The 22,129-nt window shown below is 42.5% G+C and overlaps 1 protein-coding gene across 1 annotated transcript in view; it reads right to left on the bottom strand.

Moving 5' to 3' along the window:
* Myo10 (myosin X) overlaps positions 1-22,129 on the bottom strand; it is a 203,951-nt gene that overhangs the window by 93,052 nt on the left and 88,770 nt on the right. The window contains exons 4-9 of the mRNA XM_026393627.2: positions 14,776-14,963; positions 4,115-4,249; positions 2,481-2,605; positions 1,655-1,668; positions 1,454-1,538; positions 667-770 (exon numbers count right to left, since the gene is read on the bottom strand). Coding sequence (XP_026249412.2) covers positions 667-770; positions 1,454-1,538; positions 1,655-1,668; positions 2,481-2,605; positions 4,115-4,249; positions 14,776-14,963 — 651 coding nt within the window. The remainder of the gene's footprint in view (positions 1-666; positions 771-1,453; positions 1,539-1,654; positions 1,669-2,480; positions 2,606-4,114; positions 4,250-14,775; positions 14,964-22,129) is intronic.

The following is a 22,129-nucleotide window of genomic DNA, read 5'->3' as shown; positions in this document are numbered from 1 at the left end:
AATCAACCCCAGATGCACTGCATTCCATGGTTCTAGTAAGGGCCCTGGCCCAAAGTGGGCTCACAATACCACCATCTCCTGGCCATGCTCAGTCAGGTGGGCTGTTAATAGTACTGGATGACCAGGTTTCTTAAATGCTCCTGTGATGTGTAAGAACTGCTGGAGACCATGGCATGCCAGTCTTAAGATGCCCACTCTTCATGTAATCAGAAATGGCTGTCACATTTAGGCTCCAGGAAATGGATGATATCACACTGGTCACTGGGTCCAACAGCTGAGGGATTTGTTTTTAGTATGGAAGCTGTTTTTCAAAAGAAATCTGACTTGTAAGCTAAAACTAAAGACCTCTTTGTGCCAATGCAAAGCCTAGAACTTTCTTGTTTTTGCTCAGTGGAGGGTAGGCATTCTGCATAGGCGGTTCCAAGTAAGCCACCCCTGGGTCTTAACTGACAGACTTGCCACCTTCTAAAGCAGGAGGACTCCTTGAATTCCCTTCCAGCCTGGGGGGCAGTCTTCCTCACTACTGGGTATAAGAAGAAAATACCTGAATTCTCATGCATCCTTCCAAGTATAATTATTTCTATTAAAGAAAAAAAAAATGTTTTGAAACAGAAAATGAAATCTGTCGCTGGTTAATAGAGAAAATAATTTTTAAAAAATGCTTACAATGACTTCCTTAAAGGATTCCTGGTCACTGATTGTCTTGTCTTCTATACATCCAGACTGATTCAAGTAATGGTAGTTTTCTGGCACAGATAAATAAAATTCTTCTACAGAAAGAAAAAGAAAAATATAGCATCAATACTCAGTTGGCCAGGGTAAGACACAATTCAAAAGAGTTCACATTGTGATTGTGTGTATATGTTTTTTTTTTTTTTTTTGGTTGTTGTTGTTTTATTGTCTTTCTTTTTTGTGCTAGAGATTGCATTCTATGATTTTTAAAACTACAGTACACACATAATCCTATGTCCCTAACAGTCCCCTAATAATGGATCATTAAGTTTCCTTGTAATCATAATTTAGGGAAAATAGAAAAAGCTTAATCATACCAAATGGTATGGGTATGGTAGGGGAAAAAAAAAACTGACAAGAGTTTTATTTTTTCTCTTAACAATCAAATGTTCAGAAATTACTTTTATTCGGCTTTGGTTTAAAAGTAAAAACCAGCTAGCATAGTATATTTTTCATAAATATCCTTCAAATTAAAAATGTTCCAAGACTCCCAAACAAACAAAAATTCAAGATCGCTCTATTGATCATCCTTTCTAGATATTATTTTGCCCTACAATGAACTGGGCATCTTTTGGTACCCTCATAATCACATTCCACGGCCATGGATGGGTGTGGACAGCATCCAGACAGAGGTCTCGTCATTTACTCCTGACGAGTGAATGTCCCAAGTGGAGAAGGAGTCGCTAACCCAGGTCATCCAGTGTTGCCCCTGCCCTCCTACCTCTCTCTGCATGTTCCAGCCCTGCCAGCAGCGCATAGAATATGTGATAATTCCTTTCCCCAGGATTTTGCCTTACTACTCGGTTCTGCGGAGAGAAACCAAATTTATATTCAGAGACGTTTCCTCTGCTTAATTCACACAAACTAAGAATTTCTGAAAATTGTTACTGTGGAAAAAATATGAATTCAAGCATGTACTCACTTTTTCTAATAAATCTTCATGTGAGAAGCAATGGCAAGTCAAGGAATAAAACAAAGATGTTACACGTTACATTAGTTCTCAATTTTCGGTTCTTTGTTACCTGATTAATTACAGTTCCCTATTCCTCTGAGGTTGAAACTTGCAGTGCCAAAAAACAAGCAAAGCCCAGACTACTTCATGTCAACTGAATTCTCAGCCTGACACCTGATACTTCATCATGTCCCAAACTATGTGATGAAAATGATTTAAAACAAATATCTGATGTTTGATAATTACTATGGTTTAGATATAGTTTTGAGAGCATGCTCCAAAGGTTCACATGCTGAAAGCTTGATCTCCAGTGAGGAGGTAGTGGCGGGTGGGGAACTCTGTGGAACCTTTCAGTAGTGGGGCCCAGCGAGGCACAGTGGCACATGCCTATAATCCCAGTGGCTCAGGAAGCTAAGACAGGAGGATCACGAGTTCAAAGCCAGCCTCAGCAAAAGTGAGGCACTAAGCAACTCATGAGACCCTGTCTTTAAATCAAATACAAAAGAGGGCTGGGGACGTGGCTCAGTGGTTGAGTGTCCCTGAGTTCAATTCCTGGTATCCCCCCAAATAAATAATTAACTAGATAAATAAATAAATAATAAAAAAGGGCAGAGGATGTGGCTCAGTGGTTAAGTTTCTCTGCGCTCAATTTCTGACACCAAAAAAAAAAGGAAATAAAAGGTAGAGCCAGAGTAAGATCCATTTCATGTTCCTTTTGGGGCTTTGGGATAAATCAGAACAATTTTCAGTGACAACAGTTACATGCTATAGACAAAAAGTAAATGAAACAGGATACAATCTACAATTCTCCCGCCCTGAATATTTCCCTTCTGACAGATGTTCAGCTGAACGAACTTCCCAAAGCGACTGGAGTTGTTATTGTACACTGTTTTTGCATTGCCGAAAGCTTCCATGATGGGGCTGTGAAGGAATGAGAACAGAAGATGGTTATTAATTAGGGCAGATTTAAAAACAGCAAAAGCATTTCTCACAAATGTCAAAATATACAAACGAAGAAAAAAAAAATCTGCAACCCAAAGGACCCAGAGTGGCTGTGTTTATTTTCAGAATAGGCAGACTTTTCAAACACTTGCTGAAATGGGTTCATCCTGCACATCCATTTTGAATAAGAGCAGGAATCTACAGCTAGTTATGCTGGCAAAGCATGAGACCAGGCTAAGACCACAACAGCTCATCCCTGTGCAAACTAGCCTCAGTTTATAAACACGAGTCAGGGGTTGCAAGAAAAAGCCTGCCCTCAAATTCTAAATGCTGAAAAGGCTCCAGTCCTGAAAATGTCATCGTTTGTTTTATGTCCTGTGGGCAACCCATTTAATATTCTGAATCTTCTGCCATTGTAAAATGGAGTCAGGCTAGGCCACGGGTTGGCGACTCCTTCTGTAAAGGACGAGACAGTACTTGTTTTAGGGTTTGCAGACCATGTGCTCCCTGTGGCAACTACTCAGCTCTGCCACTGTAGCTTGAAAGCAGCCAGACACGATACAGTTGAGAATGTTTGGGTTCCAACAAAACTATTTGCGAAAAGGGCTGCAGGAGAAAACAGAAGTTCTGGAGATGGAGGGTGGAGATGTTTGCACAATGATGTGAAAGCACTTATAACTACTGAGCTATACAAGGAAAAGTTGATAGAATTTTAAATTTGGTTATGTATACTTTACTACGATTGAAAGAAATGAAGGGTTTGCTTTAAAAAAAAAAAAAGGTTGCATAATATATCACTTGTAGTCTTCTGACTCCTGGAGAACTCTAAAAAACAGGCTCTGCAATTCCCGCTCCCCTACGAGTTCTAATATCTTCTAAGGCACAAATCAGATACCAGGCAATTACCTATGTTCAATAACAATTCAGATGATATCTGGCACACAGTCCCCTTTCAAAATTGTGAAACTTCCTGTTATGAAATGCGTGTCACTAATCTGTCCCAGCAGAGGCTGCCCAAATGCCATTCTGCTCACCCTGAGCCTCCCCATGGCGGAATGCTGGACAGATCCCTCCTTGCTCCTCTGCACACTGGGCTCTGTGACACAAGGCTGGAGGTTTAGCTCCCACTGATAACAAGTGCTCCCTAAAGCCAGCTGATTTGATTCTCCTCCATAGCTGCCAGACTAGCTAGCGCCCATCTGGCCCAGGTCCTTCAGAAGCTTGGAAAGCCTCCTAGGCAGGGAGGAGGCTGCTCCTCCAGCCACATGGCAAACTAGCCCAGCAGGGAAGGGTCAGGAGCATCTTCCCAGAGTGAAGGAGTTGCTCCTGGGGCTGTTAGAACGTGCTACGTGTGTCAAGACGGGTTTTTAAGGAATTGTAAAAGAGAAGGCGAGAAAAAGAGAAACTCGACCAGGTGATCTAAACTATCCCATGCTGAGAAAAGCAAATCCTATTAGTTGGAAACAAGAAAATGGATAAAAGAAATACCTGCTTTCAAGAATAGCTTGTTCAACACAGGATGTCTTCTCCTTTAAGGACAATTCCAAAGACTGTTGACTGATGACTGAGAGAAACTTGAGGATCAATTTAGTGCTTTCGGTTTTCCCTGCCCCACTTTCACCACTGAAAGACAAAATGCAGAAGTTTGTGCTTCTCAGTGTATGTACTGTTTTAAACAACCAGTGTGGTCAATGGCACATAATTCCTCAACAGAACAACTGCTCAAAAGTGGCAAAAGAGAGATTTTGAAAAATTTCTCTGCAGAAGAGCAGAGTTAAAGGGAGGCAAAGGTTCCTTCTCCTGCCGGCTGCCCCATCTTCAGTCCTACACAGGCCTCTTTTAGCACACGGGTGGACAGTAGTGCCTTTTATTAAATAAATGTCCCAAAATGGATGGTGCTCTCATGGCAGAGAAGTCCTGCAGGAGTTGGGATCTTGCTTTGTCTTGCAGTATTCCAAACACCTCAACAGAGCAGTGGGTTCATACATATTAAATGAATAAGCACATTAACAGTATCTGGGCAGCTTCAAGCAAGTGAATGAATGTGAAGTCATTCGTCAATTTTTTGGAGAAGACGAGGAATGAACCTGAAGGTACACGAACGACCCACACTTAATCACTTCATCCTCAGAATGAGTCAGAGCAGAACAGCAGGTCTGTCTGCCCAGAAGCCCCTGGGAGACCAAGTGTGAGTGATGGTTCAGGAAAGTGAACAAAGCAACTTAGACAGAGGGTGCCATGGAGAGAAGTAAAGGAGGTCTGAGACATGCCTCAAAAGACTGGCAAACATGAGGCAGGCACGGAGGAAAGGGGAAGGATTCCGGGTAACGATAATGCGAGTGAAGTACAGTAGCCAGACAAGCGTGGACGGACTCTCACAGGACATGGGACTCCTTGGGGCAGCTGGGCCACACCAGAGGCAGCACAGAAAGATAGTTAAGACTGACTTGGTACAGAGGCACAGGCAGGAGCAGGAGGGTGAGACTGACCCGTCAAGGGTACTGTAGAGAGCACAGTCCTGGAAGGAAATCTCTAGAAGGGCTGAAAGCTCCCTCAGGGAGACAGGCTGCTGCTATTACCCGGGGTATAGTGGTCAGGTCCAGGATACAAGTAATGTGACAGGAGATGCAGGAGGAAGTGCGGAGATGAGACGGATTTGGAAGGAGAAGCCCAACAGATTTTGTATAAAGCGCCATGCTTGATGCTGTGGGGAGAACAGGAAAAGCAAAGAAGCTGAACTTATAAGGAAAGAAAACCAAAAGGATAATCAGGAGCACAGCTGGACAAACGCCCTTGAGAGGTAGCAGGTTGATCAGTGCTCAATGGCGGGCTTCACAGAAGAGTTCCTCTGTATCCTAAAGATCTGGTGGAATGCCTGCCAAGACCTGGGGTGTTATCAGGAGAGAGAAGCATTGCTGAAAATGTGGTGGATGATTAAGCACATGTAATAAAAGAGAGGAAATGACTCAGAGACAACACTAGGGAGCCAGATGGGGCACCATGGGCCCTTGGGGACTCTGCTGGTCCAGGCCCAGCACATTGGGCATGGGAGGGCGCCATGATTCCCACCTCAGAGACATCATGTTGCGGGTGCCCAGGGCTCCTGGCAAGGTATGTACACACACCAGAATGACCAAGCAAAAACATCCCCTTCTTGTAGACAACAAATACCTGAGAATCCACACCTACCTGGAGATCATAAAGCAAAAGCCAAGAAAAGCAGAGAGGAGCCCAATGGGAATGGCTGAACCCCAACCTCAAAACTGTCCCACCCCGAGTTATTTGAGATAATCAAAGACCCGTGGAAGTTAGGGCCAGCTTCGGTTGGGTTTCCTTTATCAGCAGCTGGAATCTTCTGAGCACAGGGCTGAGCTTGCATCTCCGCATACCTGGTAGGGCTCAGCCCGGTGCTGGGGCCAAGGAAGGCGTTTGGCCATAGTGCACTGAGCATATAACACACGCGCTGAGAGAGAAAGTTTCAAGGAAGCATTTAAATAACTTTCCATATTTCAAAGAATGTATGCCTACCTAGCAGCTGTTGGTGACTGAATTATTAAAAATGAACACTAGAGCTAAGTCCTTTAGTTAAAATAGGTGAGGAAGAAACAATGTCATTCCTCAAACCCACTTCTTTATCCCTCAGGCCACAGAAGGGGACATTCCAACCTGAAGTGAGGGCGGTCAGTCGGCCAATGGAGCTGAACATGGCCAATGGACACGAGGAACTGAATGACTGAGCCACATGCCACTGCCAAGCCTGTGCCTGCAAACCCCCTCATGGTCCCCTGGGTTCTCCACCTTCCTGCCATCTGGACCCCCTCAGGGTGGCACATCTCCAAAACAAAGAAACACGCAGAGGAGTCAAGTCCCTCCCCTACCCACCAAGAGCAGTGACATGGCAACAAGGAAACCCTGGCCCTGTCATTCCCCCTGAGATTCGCCCACCTCGCATAACATGACAAAAGACAACCACGGAGAGCATACAAAGACTTGGTCAAGGGAAAGAAAAAAATCTGTCCTTGTCATCAGCGCTCACTGTTAGGGACATGCCCTTGAAGAAGAGATGATATACAAAGAGAACCCACACAGCTGGCGGTTGACGGTCACAGATATCCCTCTCTGCCCATTTCCAGCTAGACTTGTCCTTACTGCATCCCTCCTTCTTCAAGAATCTTTAAGTACTCCTTTTTGATGCATCAGTCAACCTTAGACGAAAGTAAAACTCTGAGGTGTGCGTGCTCTGCACCAGAGCTTCTCAAATTTGGCTTCACATTAGCATCGGCAACATATCCCTCATCCAGTCCCGCAGGGTAGAAGTCAGCCGTCAGCATTTAAAAACAAAACAAAATGTTCCAGATGATTCTGTGAAGCCAAGTTGAAAAACTATTGCCCTTAAAAGCAGCTTCAGAAAATTCAGACAGGACTGGGCTACTGTTTAGATGGTGAATGTCCCCCAGAGGCCTCTGTGTTGGTCTGCAGGGTGGTGTTATTGAAAGGCATGGAATTGGGGCTGGGGTTGTGGCTCAGGGGTAGAGGGCTCGCCTAGTATGTGGGAGGCCCTGGGTTCGATCCTCAGCACCACATATAAATAAATAAAGGCATTGTGTCCAACTACAAATAAAACCCATAAAATATATTAAAAAAATAAAGAAAGGCATGGATCCTTTGAGAGGTGGGGCCTTTTGTCAGGTTCTCAGGCCCCTCGAAGTGTATGCTACCACGGGGATTGTGGGACTCTGGCCCTTTCTTCTCTCTTTTGCTTCCTATCCATTAGGTGAATTAGGTTTTGTTCTATCACACATTCCCACCAGGATGTGCTGCTTCACAACAGATCTAAACCAACAGGGCCAATCCAACACAGACTGGAACCTTCAAAACTACAAGCCAAAAAAACCCCTTTTCTCTCTACAAGTTGATTATCTCAGGGATTTTACTACAGTAATGAAAAAAAAATGACTAATAAAGATTGCACCAGGAGACAAATGGTGACTACTCACACATGGGGATGTGCAAGTGTTATATCAACAAGACAAAGAATAAAAAAATTAAATAACTCACATATTGCTAAAACACAGAAATATGCCAGATGTCCTCAGACATTAATGTCAAAGTAACAAAACTCTGAAAGTAGCACACTTTTACCTACCTCTCCCCCACCTCTTTCCCGTCTGTCCCTACTTCTTTTTAACTCTTCATAAGTCCACGATGATTATAGACCTCTGCTTTGGTGCCGACGGGACAGTAAGTACAAATGGGCTTCAGCAAAAAATGTGTCTATCTGCTCGAACCAAAATGATCTTATGTTATATTAAACCAAAAACAAAATATAAAAATAAAAACACATCGAAATTCTGTAACTATAACAATGAAAATAAAAAAGAGAAAGAAATATAATCCAGAAGCTCCATGGTCCATGTTAAAAATATTGAGTTTTTATAGGCATAATGGAAAGTCACCCGGTGTCTCTAAGCAGGACAGTGGCATGGCCAGATTTAAGATTCAAAAGAATGGTGTTGACTTCTGTGTGGAAAATGGACAGGGGGGAGGTGAGAAAGGAAACAGGGGGCCAGAGCCACATGGCTCAGTAACTGACAGACATGGGTAATGACCCCTGGGACCCAGGGAGCCTGCTAGTGTGATATTCTGGGTGTTGGTAATGACTGTACATCTGTGAAGACTTAAGCTATATACTCAAGATCACTTAAGACATTGTACTGTATGCAATTCTACTTTAAGTTGGAGAAGAAAAGAGTGAATAATTTTTTAAAAAAGATTTTACAGTTATAAATGAACAGTATGCCTTTACTTTGTTTATTTTTATGTGGTGCTAAGGATCAGACCCAGTGCCTCACACATACCAGGCAAGTGCTCTACCCCGGAGCTACAGTACAGCCCCAGCCCCAAGAATGAATGACTTCTGGATAGGGCTGGTGGTGCACATCCACAATCCCAACTACTTGGGATGATGAGGCAACAGGACACAAGTTCAAGGACAGCCTCAGCAGTTTAGCAAGCCCCTGTCCAAAACATTTTTTATTTTATTTTAAAAAAAATTTTAGCTCATTGGTGGAATGACCCCAATTCCACAAAGAAAAAAAAAAAAAAAAGAATAACTTTTAGATTAAGAAGAGTGATTTTCAGTCTCAGACTCGGGAAAGGACAGGATGAAAGGGAAGCAGAAGATGAGGAGCACGTTTCTGAAGAAAACTGTAAGAGTTTACAACACACCATCTTGAGGTGCCCGTAAGACATCTCAGTGATGATACCTAGGAGGCAGAAGTCTGGAACTCAGGGAACTCGGGGGACATAGGTTAGTCTTGGGAGACACACAGACACAGGAGGAAAGAGCAGCATAGGAAGTTTAGAAGAAAAGAAGGTGAAAAATGATCAAGGAGCTGAGAGGTGGCCAGAGAACCAATCAGAAACCCAGAAGGATGGAGAGCCATCAGGAGAGCTGGGACAGCTTGCTGCAGAAAGTGGGTGGCTTAAAGAGGCTGTGGGATCAAAGACACACCTTTCTGTCCTCAAGAAGGAACATACTAGAAAGTTTTGAGTGAGAGGGGGCTGGGTTAGTTGGTAGAGTGCTTGCTCTCATGCAAAAGGCCCCAGCACCACTAAAAAAAAAAAAAAGAGAGAGAAAGTTTTGAGTGATAATGCTAATGATCCAGCAGAGGAGGGAAGGTCAAAGAATCAGAGGCAGTGAGGCTCCAAGACAGAGCAACATCCCCAGGAAACAGACAGGAGGCATCCAGAACACATCTGCAGGAAAAGAGCATACAGGGTACTGTGGACTGGCTAGTCTCCTAGCCCCAGACGTATTCCTAGATTCAGTGCAGTGTCAGCAAATGATGAGCCTCAAATCAGACCTGCTGCCTGTTTTTGCACATAAAGTTTTATTGGTACATAGTCCACTTTACCATGTTTTCATCCCATCTGTGAGCACAGAGCTGAGTAGTGCAGCAGAGGTGGTCTTATCCACAAAACCTAAAATATATTCTTTGTACTTTTATGTTATAGTTTAGATGTGAAATGTCCCCCAAAAGCTCATATGTAAGACAATGCAAGGTTTGGAGGAGAAAAGATCAGGCTCTATCTTTAACCTAAGCCGTGAATAAATCCCTGATGGGAACAACTGAGTGGTAACTGGAGGCAGGTGGGGTGTGGCTGGAGGGAGTGGTTCATTGGGGTGTGGCTATGGGGTATGTATTTGAATCTGGCAAATGGAGTCTCTGCTTCCTGATCATCATGTGAGCCACTTGCCTCCACCACACTCTTCCACCATGATGTTCTGCCTCACCTTGAGCCCTGAGGAATGGAGGCGGCCTCCTATGGACGAAGACCTCTGAAACCATGAGCCCCCAAACAATTTTTTTCTCCTTTAAAGTTGTTCTGGTTGGGTATTTAAGTCACAGCAGTGAAAAAGCTGACTAAAACACCTCACACCTACTTATTGTTGGCATCTGACAACCAAACATTTCCCTTCCTGTGAATCAAATTCCTGAGCCACTTGATTTTCTCAAAATATAAATCAGATCACTTCCTACCTTGTTAGAAGACTTTGGAAACAGCTCTTCTGTCTAAAGAATTAAGTTTAAAAGTCTTAGCAAAGGAAACAAACCCCTAAAGACATGGCCCTACACCAAGCAGTAGAATTCTCTTATGTCAGAGAGAGTTAAGTTCAAGTCTGGGGTTTGCTGCTGAAAGCTAGTCTCTTTAGTAAGTCCCTCTACAAACTGAGTTGCCAGCCTCCACTTCCCCACACACTGCCCCTGAGGTTCTTTAGAGCATTACGCACAAATGAGTCTTCTCGATGGACTTCAGCGCCCTTTCACTGCCTTTCCCACCCCATTTTCTGCTGCAGAATTACAGGAGCACAAGCCCTGACCCATGCCCTGCTCTGCTTGGTGCCTTTCCAATCCAGGACCTAAGTTTTCTTCAGCATTCCAAAGCCATCATTTCTAGAAACAGAAAAAGACCAAACACCCAATTATCATTCCAGGATAAAAAAGACACAGTTAAGCAGAAATTGCTCACATTCTGAACTCCACCCCCAACAAGCCAAAAAAAAAAAAAAAAAAGAAGAAGAGAAGAGAAAGAGAAGATCATAAACCAATGGTCACTCTGGATTGTTCATCCTGCTGAAAGCTGGCCTCTACCAGACCCTTTCCTGGGTGCCACGCTGCAAACAGAAACAGGCCTCAGGCCTGTTCACTGTTAAACAAAAACGATGGGAAGCCATTGTTTAGGCTGGGCTCCAGCACTAGCCCCCAAGTACCAGATCAAACCAAAATGGAATCACTTATTCTAACTGCCACATAATCAAAACTGAAGCTTTGAGTCTCCAGACTAGTTTTTTTTTTTTTTTCCCCCCTGAAAACAGGAGACTCCGGTTTACCTGAATCAGTGCAATAAGAAAGTCTACTCGGCTTCAACCCCTACGAGAAGGTAACCTGATACTGACCACTCGATCCCTTCTCCACGGTTCTTTCTTGTTTCCCACCCTACAAAACCCTCTGCTCTGTCAGTTCCTAGCAGGATCTCTCATTTATTTTGCAGAATGAGGCTGCCTTGATTCATAACTCATGAATAAGTGCCAATGTGATATGCAAGTTAACTGGCTGTAATTTTGTCTTTGTACTTCTCTGTTATCTTAAAAGGTCATATATAATAAAAAGGCCATAATAAACTAAACCCTAACGGCCCAACACAATGTCTGAAAAACTGTACTAGATAAACCAAGGTCAAATGCTGACCTTATTAATTAGATGAGAAAAAAAAACTCTAATGTGTTTTAAGTTCATATGTATTAAGTTTTATTTTTACATTTAAAATTATAAAAGCATAAGATTCCACTTAAATGGTTGCACAAAAGTAAAATGAAGAGGTTAAGAGAGGTGACAGTCTTAAAAATGAGATGAATAGTGTGGACTGGAGGCCTGAAGGCCTGTACCACATGCACAGGATGGAAAACTAGACCATAAACTCCTGTCTAGTTCCAAAGAGGCTTATCTTCTTACTCATTTGTTTATTCATTCTTTCATTTCTGGGCTAAGGATTAAATATTTTCTGATTTTAACATCACTAGGCACCAAGAGAATCTTTTGAAAGTAGTAACACATTTTATCCACCAGAGGGCAGATCACACCCAAGGAACACTAAATAGGCTCCTGTAAACAGCAATTTATACTTTCAGACTCAATTTTATTCTCTTAATTCTACAGCTCCACACACCCTCACCCTCAACTTAAAAAGAAAAAGGAACTGCTGGAAATATCTGTTAAAATCAAAACACATTTTAGTGAGAACTATATTCTTAAAGTCTGTTTCCTGAGTTAATTTAGATATATAGTTACTCTTTACTCATCAGCCTTACATAATGAGAGCTTTCTGTTTGGGACTCACTCCCCCCCCCCCGCCCCCTTAATTTTTAAATACTATGGTCTTTGGAACAGAAATGTCAACCTCCTTTCATTTTATTACACACACACACACACACACACACACACACACACACACACAGAGATCTCATTTGATTTCTCACTTTCTTCCTAAGCTGCCCTGTCTAGCAAGTGATATATAGTCATGCTCTCATTTTTTTTTCCACTGAAATAAATAAATACAAGCAATTATCCATGAAAATATTTAGGTATGTAAGTGGGACTAACAATTTTAAAAACAGGTTAGGTTCTCTTTCTGTTCATCTTATGAAATTATATACTGTGTGCTGATATAATGACCTTTAATTCTAACTTCAAAACTTTAACATAGTCATCTAAGAAACAAGCACATAGTGCTTCTACTGAACTATAAATCAAGTTATATTATTAGGTATGTTATTCTTAAAAGCTGTTTCTATTGTAAGAAAGTGGCTTCACTTTGATCAACAACAAATCAGGTTAAATGAACGTCTACAACTCACACGCACACATTGTTAATAGTAACAGGGAACGAGCACAGTTGTTCCCATGTGTGTAATTCCCATCTGTTAGAAATACAGGAAATCACCACAAGGACAACAGGTCAAAACCACCCTTAAAAACATTCCCCTGAAAGTCGCTTTCTGAATGGCTCCTGGAGGTATCACACAGAGGGCCCACATCAAAAGCTGTCGGAAGGGTTCCATGCACTAGTACCTGGAAAGTTGCCGGCACAGTGTCCAACACACCATAATCCTTCAAAAACATAGCCCATTATTTCTTCCTCACCTTCAATTAGATACCATAGGGGACAGTGTCAACGTGTCTCAGGTGCCTTCAGTTAGGGGGACTCTCCATTCCCTTGCCTGGGTTTTGAGGATCTTGAGGAGAGGCTCCTCTGGCACACCTCCCCCCCCCCCACAGCAGTAGGTGTGGCTTCCCTGGTGGGAGAACTAGGGAGAAAGGCTGAGCACACTCACCCGTTTGATCTGTTCCTCACCCTCTGGGAATTGGATTCTCACAACAACTGTGGCCACCAGCTACCTGGCTGTACCCATTCACAACCAGGTGCTTCTGTCTGTCGGTCGGTCTAATTTTGGGCTACAGGGCTGGCAAGCCCAATTGGCTGGGACTCTAAAGATGACATATGGCTTTCCATCTGTCTTCTTATGTCTTATTTCCATTTAATTGGAAATCAGTGTGGGGGGCCAGGATGGTTTTCTTATTGTCCTCCTCCAATGCAAACATCTCACTGAGCCACACCCCAGCCCTATCTCACTAGTTTGTTAGTGCCTCATTAAGTTGCTATGGCTGGCTCTGAACTTGTGATCCTCCTGCCTCAGGATCCTCAGCCGCTGGGATTATAGGTGGGCACCACTGTGCCCAGCTACCCCTTTCTTTTTAAAATATTAATGACTGTGCCACAAGTGGGGACTGGGAAGTCACCTAAAACATATCAAAATCTCTCACTTTTGCAGTTTTATTAGACCATCACTCCTCAGTAATGCTCATGTTCCATGAATAAATAACACCCAGACAGACAAATGAATGAAATGCTTGGATGTTCCATGGAAATCTCACTACAACTAACATTCATCACATCTGCTCTGGCAATCATCCAGGGGTGTGCTGATCACAACCAGAACACAATTCCAATTTAAATAATTAACAAGAAGATACAAGAGGACATAACTAAATATATGTGATGAGATCAATGTGAACCATTAATAATGGAAATTAAGAATTTTCTTTTTTCTTTTCAGTACTGGAGACTGAATCTCCGGTCTTACACATTCTGGGCACTAACACCCTCAACCCATTTTAATTTTATTTGGAGACAAGGTCTTGCTAAGTTGCCCAGGATGGCCTCGAACTTGAGATCCTCATGCCTTGACCTCCCAAAATGCTGGGATTACAATCATGCACAATTACACCCAGCAAAACCAGGAAATATCTTTTTTTAAAAAATACATATTTTCTACTACTGTTGGACAGTTCTTAGTGATAAAGGTTTGATGGTGGGGTTCCTAGTTCTTTATTTTTCAAAATAAGTTGGATGTTGTCTAAAATAGATATGACAAGTGTATTTCTTCACTACTAAAAAAACTGAAATAAACATGTTCTTGCATCATTCTTTTGCCATATCCATACTAAATCCATTTCTGTAGATAATTTAGGGGTAAACATTGGAGGCACCCGATTATTTAAGTCTTAAATTTGGGACAGTCTATCTGGAGTAATTTTATCATATTAGACTAGAGAAAACAGAAAGCTTTTTTGAGGATACAGGCATTTTGACTAGCATACATAAAACATTTAAATTTGGAAGAACCATGCAGCATTTCCTTAAACAGACAGCACCATGCCACATAACTGAAACAAACCAAAGAACAATTAAGGCAAATTGCAGGCAGGGAGTGAGGGAGTGAGAAAATGAGAATGAACAAGTGAAAGGAGCAATTCTAAGCAAAGAGCCCAACAACATGGTACATCTGCTTTTTTAAGATTTCAAAGTTAGCTCTTCTAAGTGCATGTTTTCTGAAAACTGCAGTCACCAAACTACTCAAAACAGAAAGCTCCATCTGAGAAATCAGGTAGTGAGAAAAGCCTTTCTCCAGGTCTCAGAGCAGGTGTGAGCTGGGCCGATCCTGGTGATGCCCTCCTTCTCCAGGACCAGAGCCCACGTCTCCTCCCTCGCGCCCCCTGGCGGCCTGCACTAGCCCTGCGCGTTACCTGATAAGGACGCACTGGTTGTCGTGGCGCTTCCACAGGCATCGGTAGCACTCGTTGGCGATGGCGAAGATGTGCGGAGGGAGCTCGCCCAGGTGGCGCCTGCTGTACTGCTCCATGGTGGCGTGCTCGTACAGGCCAGCGATCGGCTGGTAGGGGTTCACGGAGGCGATGATGGAGCCAATGTACGTCTGCAAGCACAGAGATGGGGACAGATATGCAGGAGTTACACCCAGGGAGCCTTGGCCAACGACTTGCTCTCCAGCACTGCAAGTTTGACAGCAGTTCCACATCCGCATGCCAGCACGACCCACTGGTATGCACTACAGTGAAAGGTGACCCCTAATCCCCACTATCAACTTGTCCCCACCCTTTCTGGTACAAATTTTGACCTTCTGCACAAATGAGTGGGGCCATTTCAAAGTGGGCTTTCAAAGAAAGGTAAATAAGAGGGGAGGATGGTGAGGAGCCAGGCCAAGTCCCTGCCTGGGTGGTCTCCCTAATCCTAATCCCTTCCCTGGAGCAAAGGAAGCTGGTTCCAGTTGGCTGCTCCTGGGGTGGCCCCTACAGGAGGGTTAAAATGGTAAGGGAGGGAGAAAATAAAAGAGGGGGGTGGGGTAGGGGGAGAGGGGGCAAGCAGAGCTACTTAATGAGTGCTGACTTCTGTCCAGGGTGATGAAAAAGTTCTGGAGGTGTCAGTAGTTATTTGGAAGCATAACAATGTGGATATGCACTTCAAATAGTCAAAATGGCAAATTTTATGTCATGGGGGAAGCCACAGCTTTTAAAAAGTGACAAGACCGTTTGGAAAATGCTAGGCCTTCTTCCAGTAACCACAGGATATCACAAAGTGCCAAATAACTTATCTGGAACTTAGATAATTGCCAATCTCACCTTTTTAGGACAATCTCAAGGCCAGGAATTAAATAAAAATTTCAGACTAACTAAACAGAAGCTATAACGTCACTAAAGCTGAATATCTGGGGTCCCTTCCATAGAGACTTGTACTTCCTCAAGATGCTAGGACAGTTTGGTTACCTGGTTTCTAGACACAGGGAAGAAGAAAATCAAATGTGGGTGCAAGCAGAGTCCTGAAACTGCCACCACCACCTTTTGTGGAACAAATGCACCATGCTAAGGGCTCTACAGAGTGTTAGGGGCACATCCGTGTCCCTCTCAAATTCATGTGCTGAAGCTCCAACCCCAGTGCCTGAGAATGGTACTATATTTGAAGATAGAACCTTTAAAAAGGAGATTACTTAAAAATAGGCTATTAGGGGCTCCTAATCCAATCTGACTGTGTCCTTATAAGAGGAAATTAGGACATACAGAGACACAGGGACGTGCACTTGGAGGAAGGGCCACATAAAGATGCAGCAGCAAGAACACGGCCAAGAAAGGAAGCTTCCGGAAATTAATCCTGCTGACACCTTGATCTTGAAGTCCTGACCTCCAGAACCCTTAAGAAAATAAATATCAATTATTTAAGCCATCCAGTCTGTGGGTCTATGTTATGGCAGCCCTGGCACACCACACGGCGGCGGGGGGAGGGGGGGGGCTCTAGCCCTTAAATATTCAAAATACTCTATGAGGTTGGTGGCATTTATTTTTTCAAATGAAGAAACTGAGGCATAGGAGAAAATTTTGCAGTCACAGACACAGAGTCAGTGAGTGGTAGAGATGATATTTGAATCCAAGCAACCTAATTACAGAGGCTTCTCTTAACACATTCATTAAGTATAGCAATTCAATAGAGCAAAAAGCAAAATGCCAAAAAAAAAAAACCAAACAAACAAACAACAACAACAACAAAAGAAGAAAGTCTAGACAGAAAGTCCGAACATGCTGAGAACCATATTATAATAATTTGTAGTAATTTATAGTCAGAGTAACTTCCAGGAACATCAAGTAAAAAATTATATGTTTTATATAGCTTTTTCAAATTTAAGACATTTTGGAGATAATCATTCTCAAATATAACATATTTTGGAAATAATCTGAACCCAAAAAAGTCAAATATAAATAATATTACCATAGCAATTCTTCTTATAGAATTGACACAGGGAGAAAGTAAATCAAATGTGGGTGCAAGCAGAGTCCTACAACCGCCACCACCACCTTTTGTGGAGCAAATGCATCATGCCAGGGGCTCTACAGAGTGTCAGGGGCACATCTGTGTGCACAATTCTACTTAAAGGCTTATAAAAAAGAATTCATTCAAAGCAGATACTCAAAGAATTACTTGGGCACCCCTGTTCACAGCAGCACGATTCACAATAGCCAAGAGGAGGAAACAGCCCAGATGCCCATCATGAGTTCAACGGAGAAACAGGATGTGGCACATCCAAACTATGGAATATTATTCTACCAGGAAAAGGAATGAAGTCTGTGGGACATGCCACAATGTGAATGGGACCTGAAAATATGATACCAAGTTAAAAAAGCCAAATCCCTTGAAATAGAAAGATTGGTGGCTGCTAAGGATGGGAGAGAGTGAAACAGGGAGTGACTGCTGAACGGATGGAGGGTTTCCATCTGGGCTAAAGAAAACAGTTTGGAACTAGACAGAGACTTTGGTTGCATAACACTGTGAATGTACTAACACCTCTGGTTTATATAATGATTCATTTATAGTATGCACCTGGCCCTTGGTTCAACCCCCAACACTGCAAAAATAAATAAAGATGACTAATTTTACATTGCTACATTTCATTTAATTTAGTATTAGGATGTACATTTACCATTAATGAATCTTTTTTTTTTTTAAAGATACTCCTTTACCTTGGATATTCTGTACCTCCTGTTCCTAATATATTTGTATGAGTGTTGTAAAATTCTGAACTGAGCCCCCCACCTTTTTCTTGGTATTGGGGATCTAACCCAGGGGTTTGTCACCCCTAAGCCACATTCCAGCCCCTTTTTATTTTGAGACAGAATCTCACTAAATTGCTTAGGGCCTTGCTAAGTTGGTGATCCTCCCATCTCAGCCTCCCAAGCTGCTGGGATTACAGGCATGTGCCACCATGCCCAGCCTGAGCCCTTTTTTCTTAATGTACTGATGTACACATAAAGCAATCACTAATTCTAGTCATTAACATAAGCTTTCTTTGAGGGAATGCTCATTTCTGCTAGAATCTCACAACCATGTCACCCCTTCATAGTTGGGGAACCTCATCGACCAGCATCTTTTAGACTATTGCTCATTCTGACAGGGTGTATGATGCAGTTTTCCTATAGGGACAGGAGGCACAATGACAAAGGTAAAGATATAACACCCCAAATGATCTTACAACTATTTGTATTTGCAGTAATTCACACTGTACCTTGCCCAAGAAGAGTTTTCTATGTCTCAGGCTGAAAATGTGGCAGCAGCGCCAGTTAGACCACACACAGCCTGGAAGTCATGGTCCTGCATGCCTTCCCCACACAATCACCAGTGCTTCCGGAGGCCAAAGGAAGCTGGGTATTCCTGGCAGCAGCTGCTCCATGTGAAGGCAGCCCACAGAATTTGCAAATATGTGGTCCATCTCTCAGTTGTTACACATGACGAGGATCACACTTTTCCCTGCTGACCCGGTCAATTGCCACACAGCACTAGTGCCACCAACTGCAGATGGCCTATGACTTGAAACTCAAAAAAACCATTTGACACATCAAAAGACTGCTCTACAGAGCCATCACATTTCAGGAGGGAAGGAACCTCTCACACCACGGCCTCAAAAAGCACATGCTGCAGAGGTGCAGAGGAAGGGGCCAAGTGCTGGGAAGTGATACTGGTCAAAGTAGATTGTTATATTATACGCATATATGAATATGCAACAACAAATCCCATCATGATGCCCTATTACAATGCACCACAATAAAAAACGTAAGAAAAAGCACATGCTATGAGGGTGAAGGACAAAACCTGATGTGCTTAATTTAGTTACAGCAAGACATCAGTCATGGTCAATGACCACTGTGGTTCTACTGGTTGTGTATGTTTTCTAAAATCACACTGAGCTTCAACACCTAACTCATAAGAAGGTAAAGATGTACTGCTCAACTGTCAACCAGCTTAGTGAGTTACTGTGAAGAAAGCATGGTACCTTATTATCATGCATTGTTATGAAATTAAAAGCTCCATGTTAACACTGCTGACTTTAACAACAACAACAACAACAACAACAACAACAAAAAAAAAGCCTCGATTTTCCCCATTGTGAAAGAAAACTTCAGAGGGGTACAGCTCACACCCTTGTGTTTTTAAACCCAAGTTAGTGTAGTTGATTTAACATGTTTTAAGAATTTTTATCTTACCCATACTCTGACCATAAAAACTATGCCCACTGCAAGTGAGGTTATCTTCTAATCTACACTAAAATCTTTGCTGCTTTGTGGCACGGCCTGCTCCTTCTCCACCCTGCAGGTTGAGCATGTCTCCAAATCCCCTGAAGAATAAAAGGCAGAAGGCTTTTCCATCCTCAGGCCTGTCCAAGCGATGGCTGAGATGCTGAAAAGTCTTTGCAGACAAAAGATAGTTGTTAGAGCTAACTTAAAAACTTGATGGAAGATACCTAACTAGGCTTTGATTTTACTTTTCATTTAGACACCAGGCAAACATCCAATGAAAAGAAAAATTTCAAAATGACTTGCATTTTGACACATTTAAAACTTTCCGTGCTAGGACTGGGGATGTAGCTCAATGATAGAGCACTTGCCTAGTGTAAATGAGGCCCTGGATTCCATCCCTAGCACCACAAAGAAAGGGAAAAATAAAAAAACCCAACTTTTCATCTTTCAAAGTAAGTATAAATATAAAAGTATAAGTACCTTAGAAGCTGCCTGCTCTCAAGTACTGACAGCTCTTCATGCCTTGTGATCTACTCTTATAGCTTTAATCTAGACCATGCACAGTATTCTCCTACCCTAAAAATGTTTGGGACACTTCTCTACTTAAGTGTGAAATAAACTGCTGCACCTGATTTTTAAAGACCAAACACTTATGGTAAATGACAACATTCCAACATGATCTCTTTGCAAGTCTAAGTATTACTGTATGGTCCTCTCTATTCTGAAGTTGGGAATCCAACATTCATATTGTGAGTAAAAAGAAATCTGAAAAAAAAGTACCCTAACTGGCAGTTTAGGCCGTATTTAATACTCTTAGCAAAAAAAAGGGAAAGCAAACACCCTGGATTAGGCAGGAATGGGGCACTGTTAATGAGAACAGAGTTTCAGCTTTGAAGGATAAAGAGTCCAGGAGGCTACCCAACAGTGTGAACACACATAAGCATTCCAGAAGTGCAAGCAGAACAATGCAGAAGATGGTAAATTTTATGTAACAAGTATTTTGCTGCATACTCATTAAAAAAATTAAATTTGAATTTAAAAGAAAAATTAAAAATTTTCTTCTCTTAAAAGGTGAAACGAATCTCTTCTAACTGCAAAGTGAGATTTGCAAAGAAGCCCAGGCTGCAGGGTAAACAACAATATGTTCCCTAACCTTAATGAAGTTTCAGAGTACGTGCCTTCAAATTTTAAATCAAAATGAGAAGCAAAAATGCTGCAGTTAACAAATTACAGACCACTCAGAAAGGGAGAGGACGAAAGACATTTACATTCTCAGGGAGGAAGTAATTTCACCAGAGTTAAAATAATTAAGAAAAACATTTTGTCATGGATGACAGTAAATTCCACAAACGCACACCCACATACCAACAGAGATAAGAGAGTTGGAGACAAACTTCAACAACCTGACATCTCCTCTTTAAATTAAAAAAAAAAAAAAAAAAGCAAGGAAAATGTAAAATGTGTATCTGGCTGGTTACAGAGAGAATCTGATTTTTTAATTTCCCTTTTAACGATTATAAGAAACCTTGTCTCATTAACAATCGAAACGCTGGGCTGGGGGTTCATTTCAGTGGTAGAGTGCAAGGCCCTGAGTTTGCAACATACATACATACACACATACATACATAAATACAATTCCCTTATAGTGCCCCCATTTAGTACCAAGGGTAAACAAGACTCTTACAACATGAATGCACAAGCTTTACTATTTTACCTTGTCACTGACATTATGTCACTGCTTAAAAGGTTCTGGGCATCCAGAAACTTCTTCCTTGTTGCAGATTTAAATTAAGTATACATGTTTCCAAAACAGCTTTAACTGACATTTCCTAATCCCCTGGCCAAGAGGGCTGTCTGCCCATCATCAGCTGCTCTGACATCATCCTGGTGTGGGTAGGCAGAGGCCACTGCTCCTGATCTTCTGGCAGGAACAAGGTGGCAGTAAGATGCTCTTTCTGTAGTCTCGGAGTGGATGAGTAACAGTGAGGATGGGGACCCTCGTTTTGACAGAGTGCCATCTCATGGATGTAGAGTGACTGCCTTCAGCCACGCACAGAATGCTGCCCAGCCCCAGGTCTCCATGTCCTGAACACTCCACTTCTAATTATGTCTAGGATCCACCCTCTTTCCTGCCATCTACAATACCTGCCCTGCTCAGGGACTCACCTTGTTTTGACTCAGTTTCTACAAAGCCTCCTTTCTCCATGATTCCCACAGTCTTGCTCCCTCAATCCAACTTCCAAAAAGACTGATATCACAGCACAGGTCCTAACAAATTAGTCATGCACCACATAATGATGTCTGGGTCAACGGATGGCCTGCATATACAACAGTGGTCCCATAAAACTATATTTCACAGTGATATCATAGCCAACTTGGTTTATGAGAGTACACTCTACAATGTTAAATGTGACCACAAAATAACCTAAGGACACATTCCTCAGAATGTTATCCCAGATGTTAAATGACACGTGACTATATTCTCATAACAGGTTATCAAAGGGGGCAGGGGCTTCAGTCCATCGAAGGTCTTTACTATTAAGCTGTTACTGTCTGTGCCTACGTTCATGCCACAGGGCACTTCCATATCTGCTAAAACAGAGGTGTAACATGAAATGGCAATCACAGCAGTAGTTCACAATGGTCTATTCAAAGAAAGACAAATTACAGTATTTGAAACATTGGAGGTTCATTGGCAAAAGTAGTATGACCAAGGACACCACCATCCTCCCTACCCCCACCTTAAACATAACACCTCATTTATATTTGCATGGATGACTGTGTCACAAAAAAAAAAAAAAAAAAAGTCTGCGTGTTTCAGAGATTCGCTGAGCAATAAGGAAAGTCCAACATGCAACATAAATAAAAATGGCAGCTGGGGCAAGAACAGCCTTGTGTGAAGGATGGAGTGAAGGCAGTGTCACAGGAAGTCCTGAGAGCTACAGGGGGTGGGCATTTGTTGCATATTTCTATCGTTTCACATTCTACATCAGGCTATTATTACCGCGCCAAAAATGGCCATGAT

The sequence above is a fragment of the Urocitellus parryii genome, chromosome 1, assembly GCF_045843805.1.
Source record: "Urocitellus parryii isolate mUroPar1 chromosome 1, mUroPar1.hap1, whole genome shotgun sequence".
In the NCBI taxonomy this organism is placed as follows: Eukaryota; Metazoa; Chordata; class Mammalia; order Rodentia; family Sciuridae; genus Urocitellus; species Urocitellus parryii.
The sequence above is the reverse complement of the archived record's forward strand: the minus strand, read 5'-3'. Positions and strand labels throughout refer to the sequence as shown.